General features: G+C 33.7%; 1 protein-coding gene across 1 annotated transcript; it reads right to left on the bottom strand.

The window, feature by feature from the left end:
- Window positions 1-6,834: 6,834 nt before the first annotated feature.
- Window positions 6,835-7,560, bottom strand: LOC124457214. The gene has a single exon (XM_047007494.1). It carries the CDS (start codon window positions 7,558-7,560, stop codon window positions 6,835-6,837), a length of 726 nt encoding a protein of 241 aa, XP_046863450.1.
- Window positions 7,561-9,170: the final 1,610 nt, after the last annotated feature.

Here is a 9,170-nt window from a genome sequence, read left to right as displayed (position 1 = left end):
TTTGCTCTAAATTCTGCTGTTCTTTCTCATGTGTTACGTCTTTCTTCATCGGTAATCACTATTTATTATTATTCAATTATTCTTTCTACTTCGTTGAATGTATACAACAGCATATATTTACATTTCTTTAGTTCAATTCTAATTCACTGGAGTTAATTTACATTTCACTGGAATTATTAACATAATCTCCTCGACCTAAATTCACTTTCTAATAAGCTCTAAACAAATGCAAGCATAAAAGTTAACAAAATGTGTCTTTACGATATCTATTGTCAATACCCTTTACGATATCTATTGTTTTCAGATTCTTTCTTTGTAGCTAATCATTCAATCCAAATCAAGTTGTATTTTTAAGACAATTATTCAATATAAGCCGATCGAAGTTCATTTGCTCATTGAAGATCTCCAAAATCTTTTTAGACTTTGCGGAATGATCTGAATATTTTACGTGGTTTGAAGAAATTTCTTTCAATTGGACTGAGGGTAGTTCTAGAAGTAAACCCAGTCGATTCCATCTAGTTGCAACTTTCTGACTAACTTTTTCGATTTCCTCTGGTGTAAGTTTGTTGGAACTATTATCATCTGGCAGATCCAGTTCAGGTTTTGTTTGCAAGTCTTTCAACATTTCTCTGTAATAGGCCTCACGAGGACTGAGTGGACCATACATTAATTCATTGATTTCAGCTTGTTGAATACCTAGAACAACCAATGCTTTTGATATGTCTTTCCACAAATGATCAAACTTGCTGTCATCAAGACTAATTTTAGTCATGTGACCCATCACTATGTTTCTGTAAATTCTTATTCTTGCAATATTTGATGAGATTGAAGAATCTGAAGGCGGAGGAAGACCATGCAATCCAGCAGCTGGTGGATTCAGACCACACATGTTTCGTAATAAGGTAAACAATAATGCGATAGAAAAATTTTCAACGTCCGGGAACCAACTGCTAGGTAAAGACGATTCCAATCCCCTGAAGAGATGACTTAGTGTTGTAGTGATTTCAATAACTTCTTTGTAGAAGGATCATTAAGTTTAGCAGCTAAATTTGATGGTTTTATAAGAGATTGCAATGTTTCTCTCAAGGCTTGTGTTCCTTTTTATTATAAGCTTGCTCAAACGAGATCCGTTTGCCTCCATTTTTAAAACGTCAGAGTGTGAAGCCATTTTTTAAACTTAACCAGAGAAATTCGATAAATTCGGATTTTATAATTTAGTAATTTGGCAAACACTACATTTCATCAAGTTTTCTTAGGCCTACTTAAACGCACAGTAGGCGGTAAAAACAAAGATATTTTTTCAAACTTGTACAAAACCTTGGTTCGTCCAATCTTGGAATACGCCTGCCCGGTGTGGTCACCACACCTCATGAAAGATATCGATGAAATTGAGAAGATACAACGAAGAGCCTCTTGCCTTAGGCCAAAGAAGACAAGAGATGGCGTACAAGGAGAGGTGTAAAATTCTTAAATGGAACTCTTTAGTACAAAGTAGAGATTTCCTTTCCTTTGTGGAATGTTATAAAACCGTATTCAATCTAAATGTATTGAATTTCAGCGAATATTTTGAACTTTGTAAAAACACTAAATCGAGATCTAACCACTCATATAAACTACAACTCAAACTCGTAAGACTGAATTGTTACAAAAATTCTTTCTTTGTCAGAATTATCAAACCCTGGAATAATCTTCCTATTAATTTATTTAATTTTTGTGACAGCCCTAACGTTCGAGAGTTTAAATCAAAATTTAAGAAACACATGAATATCTATTGAATCGTCAGTTAATAATTGATATTTAGCTGTTTCTTATTTGACATTTTTTTATTTATTTATTATTTACTATTTTTTTTTATTATTTTTTTTTTTTTTTATTCTGTTCTGTAAGATTTTTACATAAATAGGAGAACCTTAATATAGGGCTAACCTCTGGGTTTCCTTTTTCTTAATAATGATGTATTTAGATGTTGTTCTGAAATAAAGTATTGTATATGTATATGTATATCTACAATTTTTTTTGTATTCGCTATTTTTATTATGACCTTAACACTTTATTTCAAACTTAATGTAAAAGATATTCTGTGTGTTCTTTAATCTTTAGATGCCGAAATGTTACCCTTTCAAACCACTTTAGCATTAAAATTAATATAAATGAAATATTAATAGAGTTCACATCTTATGGTGAACATTATCTTACTTATTCGTAATTTTTGTTCAAATGGTAAAACCTCACGAATTCTCATTCAACAAACGATTTCATCTCCATGAAGAACTGCTTCCCATTTAAAAACATTCCACTGACTCTGGATATTACATATTGATTTTATTATTAGAGCCTCTCGTGACAGCAATAATCTTGTCAATTACCTTTCAGATCTTAGATCTCAGTCTTTTTTTCCAATATATGCAAGGTAAGATTGTGCACTTCCTTTTCTTACTTTCACACACCTAGACTCTGCAAGTCTTTTTTCTATCATAAAAACTTTAAATAAGAGCAACGTACACCATCCATAGAAAGATTGCCTTTACAGTTGATGAATAAAGTAACGGAGAAAATTACTGACATGCTAAAATTCTTTGATAAAACTCCAAACAACAGAGAGGTACATCACAATTATTATTTTTTTTTAATCAAATAACAATAACTTTATCATCAACAATCTCAGATTTATGGCCGCCACTACCTTTTTAAACTTTTTCAAAACATGAGATGGGGTACCAGTAATTCGTATATCTTTCATAACTTAACATCTTGCAAAGTATTTCTGCTTATAAATATTTCTGTTTTATTTTTTTAAATCATGAACAATATTAGTGCTACCTTACGTAGTTTATTTAGCATGTAGATGGTAGGGACATATAATGTGAAAGAAAAGTTGAATGACGTTAATAAATCGTCTTTTGGAGACATGTACATTGGGTGGATCGAAAAATGTCGTAAAAATTACTACCGACGTTCGGGGTAATGCTACACATTATAAAATCAAAATTTGGGATTTTCAAGGATTGACTGTGTAATTATGCGTTCCATGAACTCTTTTGGAGGTGTTTTATAGTTGCATTGGTTTGAGTTAAAAGTGTAATGTCAAACTTATTTAGGTCATTTTTCTTTTGATATACCATTTTATAGAACTTGTCCTCACCGACTTTGTTCTAGCAAATATGCAAAATGTCAAAGCGTAATCTTTTGGTTAGGCCATCAGAACATGGTTAAGGTGTTCCTGAAACTATCGGATCGCTTCTTTCCGCACGGCAATGTTTGATAACAGTTAAAGTTTCTGTGTTTTCGATGGTTTCGGACGAAATTCAAAATATCTCGATGTAACGATTGTAAAAAATTTCCATTAAAATTTCCTTTTTTACAATCAATTATGATAAACAAATGAAAAAACGGTATGCTTTTATTTGATGAGACTTTTCCTTTATTTCCCTGCATCCAGAATAAACTCTAAAATGAAAGTAGAAAGTTTTGAGTTTGTCAAAAGAAATCAATTACATATAATCAAAAAAATTAATTGCAATAGTTTCAGCACGAGTAAACATGAAACATAGGTGGAGAGTAATAATTTCTGTGGATTGTTTCTTTGAAATCCATGCATCTCCTAAATCAGTCAAATTTGACTGATTCTGCACGTTGAAGACTAATTAAAGTTGTTTCTTTTGTATCAACTGTATTATCTATAAATCTAAATTAGTAAAATAGAGAGTTTGTAGTGAGGACAATTCTGACGATCGTTTAAAAGATAGCAAATACCAAGGGGAAGTTAAACTGAATATGTTCATGTAGTATGCCTGTGTAATGAATGTAATAGTATATTCTCTTAGTAATTAATTTAAATCGGGGTCTTTATCAATGATCTATAAAATTTCGTTAATTTGATTGCTCAATATCCCAATTTCCATATTGTTCGCAGGAATAAGTACGTCTATTTTGGTATATTGCTTTTGCTGGTCCTCAATTTTCTTTGTTTTTTTTATCATCACTTTTAGCACGTTTCATCTTATCGGGTGTTGTTGCCTGCACGATTTTGTGCTTCAGCGCATGCGCCTTTTAAGCGTAAATGCAAGAAAATGTTCTCGGACATTCTCCACAAGGGAAGTCTTTTTCTCCGATATGAGTTCTCGTGTAACTTCGCAACATGACAGCTTGCGTAAATCGCTTGTTGCAACGTATGTAGCGGTAAGGTTTCTCCCCCCCTATGGATTCTTGTGAAAGTCCGCTAGTTTGAACAAAGTGCTCAAAATTGTAAGGCCGGTATCTCGTGTACGTTCGAAAGTGATGACGAAGTTGTGACGACTTGCCGAATAACTTTTCACATTGAGAGCATTGAAATCATTTAGGTGCTCATCTTTTCCTTCTCTTTAAGTGTTCGGGTCATCATCGCATACGTTTCAATTTGACATTCAATTTGAAATGTCAATTTGACATTCGAATTATCCATCGGATTGTATTTGGGTGGGCGTTTAAGGCCATCGCTTTCACACCAATCCCAGTTGTACATTTCTGACGTGGTTGAAAGATGGTTGTTCGGAAATTGTGAAGGTGGTGGGTGGAAAGTTAAAGGTACAAACTCGATGATCTGAAATTTTAGGATTCGAGTTAGAGTGCTTGAAAGATACTTAATACAATTTGTTTATTTTAAGTTAGAGCTATGGGCTAACCCATGTAGTACACAGATGTATCCAGGCGACCTTTGGTTACAAGCAAAAAGGCAGATTTTCTCGAACGCTTCCTAATCGAAAATGACGACGCGGTTTCTCGCTCTTAATTGCGAAATTGCTAGTATGCATGATGATATGGCGAATAAGGCGTACTCAATGTGGCATTCTGAAATACTGAAGAACAAACAGAATTGAGTTCACTTGCGATAAAGTTATTGGACAAAAACTTTAAAAAGTAAGATTTAACTGAACTCCAACACGACTCCATTTGGAGACTCACATTTAGAGCTTCAGATGAAGTGTATGGTTTATATAAAGGAGGCAAACTTGGATAGAGAAGATGACAATCGCCGGTAAACGATCTCTCAAAGCAGATCTATTTAAAATGGTTTGTACATACTCCGGCATAACTGGACTATATCCATAATAGTAATTTAAGTTCATCATGGTCGACTTTTCTAAATAAGTAAATGCGTCGTGAAGCATTTAAAGATTTTGCGTTATTGCAAGAAAAAAAAATATTTCAGAGACATTATAAATGAGAGGTTGAATGTCAACTGTGATGCGGCGGAAAGAAATATCAATGATATACACAAAGAGTAGAGTTTCGTATTGGTGACAAATAAAATTTATTTTTTCTATAAATATCAGATCACAGAACACAACATGTTCATTATAAGACAGCTTTAACTAAATTTTCTAGCTGGTTTTTTATAGTTGAGAAATTAAACTGAGTTAAATATCTTCAAATTTAAAGATTATAAAAAAACTTTTCTCATGTAGACAGAAAATCTACGGCTGTGAGCTGGTAAATCTACGGCTGTGAGCTGGTAAATCTACAGCTGTGTGTTGTTAAATCAACGGCTGTGAGCTGGTAAATCTACGGCTGTGAGTTGGCAAATCTACAGCTGTGTGTTGTTAAATCTACGGCTGTGAGCTGGTAAATCTACAGCTGTGCGTTGTTAAATCCACGACTGTGAGTTGGTAAATCTACGGCTGTGAGCTGGTAAATGTACGGCTGTGAGTTAGTAAATCTACGGCTGTAAGTTAGTAAATCTACGGCTGTGAGCTGGAAATCTACGGCTGTGACTTAGAATATTTGGTGAACGTTCGGTGCTCGATAGTATTCGTTTTCATCTTCCTGTTTTCTGGTGCAATTCTCCATAAACTCAAACTCTTACAAATACCAAAAGGATTTCTTTAAAGGATACGATTGTCGTGTTTTTACTACCTAATAAAGAACACAAAATGATGTAAAAGTTACGTGCAAATATAAATTTATGCATTACCTCTTTCTATCAAGCAAACACTGATTTTGCGGTAAGCTGCAGTATCTCATATATATACGTAGTTGAAATATGCTATCGACAAAACACATTTAAAATCAAGCATATTTGGCTGCAGAAAAAATTTATTTTACAATACGGCGCGTTTCACTAAGCACAAACTTGCTCACTGTCACGCTTATATAAATCATTTAAAATCCAACCTAATATATGTAATATTGTGAGATTTCTCCCTTTTATTGCTTTGTCATATTACTTTTATACAGATCTTTACTTTATTATAATATACTTTATATGACGTACGAAATAATAATAATTTACGTAATAACTATACTACACCTAATTCATACTAATTAAATTTTTTTTTGTGTATTTTGTATCTATAAGTTCGTATATGAAAATATTAATTGTTTCTTTTATAGCTATTTCTATATTAACTTTCTACTTGTCCGTATCGAATAGGGGTTTTTCTTGTAAGCAAAGGATACCGCCGTTCTTTTTCCTTTATACTTTCCTCAATGGGTTCTCCTGGACTTTTCCCATTTTCTATCTTCTTGAAAAATGATGCATTACGAGTAAACAACATTCTATCTTTCTTCGCTGTTACCATTGAACCTTTTCTTTCCACGACTTCACATGGCTTAACATCATAGTGTGTTTGTTGCTTATTAGTGGTCGTATCTTTCTTTACTAACACTATATTACCTACTTTAATCTTACTTGTCTTTACGTTCCTGTTATTGTCTGCATGTAATTTCCTCTTCAATTTTGCTTTTTTATCCTGTACTCTATTTCTTTACTCTGTATCTACATGAAATGATTCTTCAGGTAAACGTACTTTCATTGGTCGACCGAATAAAGCCATAGATGGAGAGATTTTGGTCGAACTATTTGGTGTGGCACGATAATTTCGCAGGAAACTGTGGATTTCTTGCTTTTTTTCCCTCCATTATTGCAGCCTTTATTGTCTTTTTGGTAGTACGCATAAATCTTTCCACTTCCCCGTTGGCTTGCGGCCAATAAGGAGTAACTTTTCTGTGTATAAATCTCAAATACTTTGAAAACTCGTAAAATTCCTTGGTATTGAATGGCGGTACATTGTCTGAACGTATCGTATCTGGTATCCCGAACTCCGAAAGAATCTTATCCAAACAGGGTATAACAGCCTTTGCGGACGTTGATCGGATTACTTCAATGGGATATCTGGAAAAATCATCATACAAAACAAATAAATATTCACCTGTGCCTGTACGAGCTACACCAAAGTCCATACTTATCTCTTTCCAAGGAGATCTTGGCAACTCTAACATTTTCAATGGTTCCTTTTCACTGACTGGAGTTGTAATCTGACAGGCTAAATACGATTTAACTTTTTCATTAACTAACTCATCAATACGAGGAAACCATACCTTTTCACGTAATAACGCTTTCGTTTTTGACATTCCCATATGACCTTCATGAGCAATGTTCACTACTTTCTCTCGTAAACTTTCTGGTATTGTGTCTTCTTGTTCTCTTGTCCACACGAATGGGGCATCTTTCTTGATAAGTATACGTAGCGGCTCCGTAATTGTGGCATAATGTGGAATATATCGACAGCAAAAATTTATCATGCCTAACAAACTTCGTACTTCTCCTACATCTTTAGGATTTGTGCATTCCTTAATTGCTCTCACTTTATTGGGATCCGGCACAATACCATTCTCTGAGAACACATACCCTTGGAATATTAAATTTCTTTTCTTAAACAGACATCTCTTCTTCTCAAGAGTTAGTCCTCGATCTTTAATTCGTTGAAATACCGCGTTCAAATTTGCATCGTGATCTTTCTCGTCTACGCCAAACACCATAATTTCATCACTGATATTAATCACTCCTCTCAGTCCATTCAACGTTTCTCTGATGGCATTTGGGAATATCTCTGCAGCACACCTTATTCCAAAATTCAAACGTCGAAATCTCCGTAGACCAACGTGTGTTGAGAAGGTTGTCAAATATCTTCATTCTGCATCTAGCTCTAACTAGTTATAGCCTTGATTTAAGTCCAATTTGCTAAACCATACAGCACCATTTAGATCACTCATAATTTCACCAATAGTCGGAGTCAAGTGTCGTTCTCTCTTTATTGCTTTGTTTACTTGTCGCATATCTATACAAACTTGGAACTCCCCTTTTTGTTTTGGTACGACCACGACTGGTGAAACCCAAGGTATTGGTCCATCCGTTTTCTCTATGACTCCGCGTTCTTCGTCTCGTTTTAACTGTTTCACCAAGTCTTTTCTCAAATATCTTCAAATTTAAAGATTATGAAAAATTTTTCTCATGTAGACAGAAAATTTACGGCTGTGATTTGGTAAATCTACGGCTGTGAGTTGGTAAATCTACGGCTGTGATTTGGTAAATCTACGGCTGTGAGTTGCGTCACGTATCTTTACTTTATAACACTGTTGTTAAGTATACCTGGGTTACATTGATCCTCAAAAGAAATCTGAGGTACATCAAACTCCTGCATTTGGGACTGTGGATGTGCGGTTATACATATTTATATATTGTTAAAATAATTATTGATATTGTAATAAAAATTAATTGTTCTTGAAATTATATGAACTCTAATTATGAAATAAGCATAATGAAATGCTTGCGCTGATTAGCCTAGATCTGAGTTTGCATTAGCCAGTGCAAAACCATCTGAGCTCAACCAATCAAATCAATTTAAACAATCAATTAGTCAAATAGAATTTGTAAATCAATCATGAATACATTTTAGAGGAAAAAATAAAAATGTATGCCATTATTACTATTTCATACTCGAGCATGTGCAACCCTAGACATTCGGTCTCTGGCTTGCACTGATCTGCTCTAGAGATCTCCCAAAGGCCTCCGATTTGCATTTACTGTGCAGACACGGTAAACATTTTTTTTCTTAACTAATAACTTTTACATTAGCAATAAGTTAAAGACATATAAAATCATTTGTTTCTGCTTACATGCATGCAATGCTTGTATAGGAAGATTGAAATAAGTATTATCCTTATTGGTTTGCCAAATTGTTATCCAATATATTTTGAAGGAAAATATCATTTCTTTAAGTTTTATAGCAATTAAGTTCTCATATCATCCACGTGTATTATATATGTATATATAAATTGACCTTTAAGAAAGAGAAAAATTTATTTTAGATTACGTTTGAAAAATTTTCTTAAGTCAAGAAAAGTATTAATAA

Source organism: Xenia sp. Carnegie-2017, unplaced genomic scaffold (assembly GCF_021976095.1).
Source record: "Xenia sp. Carnegie-2017 unplaced genomic scaffold, XeniaSp_v1 HiC_scaffold_6, whole genome shotgun sequence".
Lineage (NCBI taxonomy): Eukaryota > Metazoa > Cnidaria > Anthozoa > Malacalcyonacea > Xeniidae > Xenia > Xenia sp. Carnegie-2017.
The sequence above is the reverse complement of the archived record's forward strand: the minus strand, read 5'-3'. Positions and strand labels throughout refer to the sequence as shown.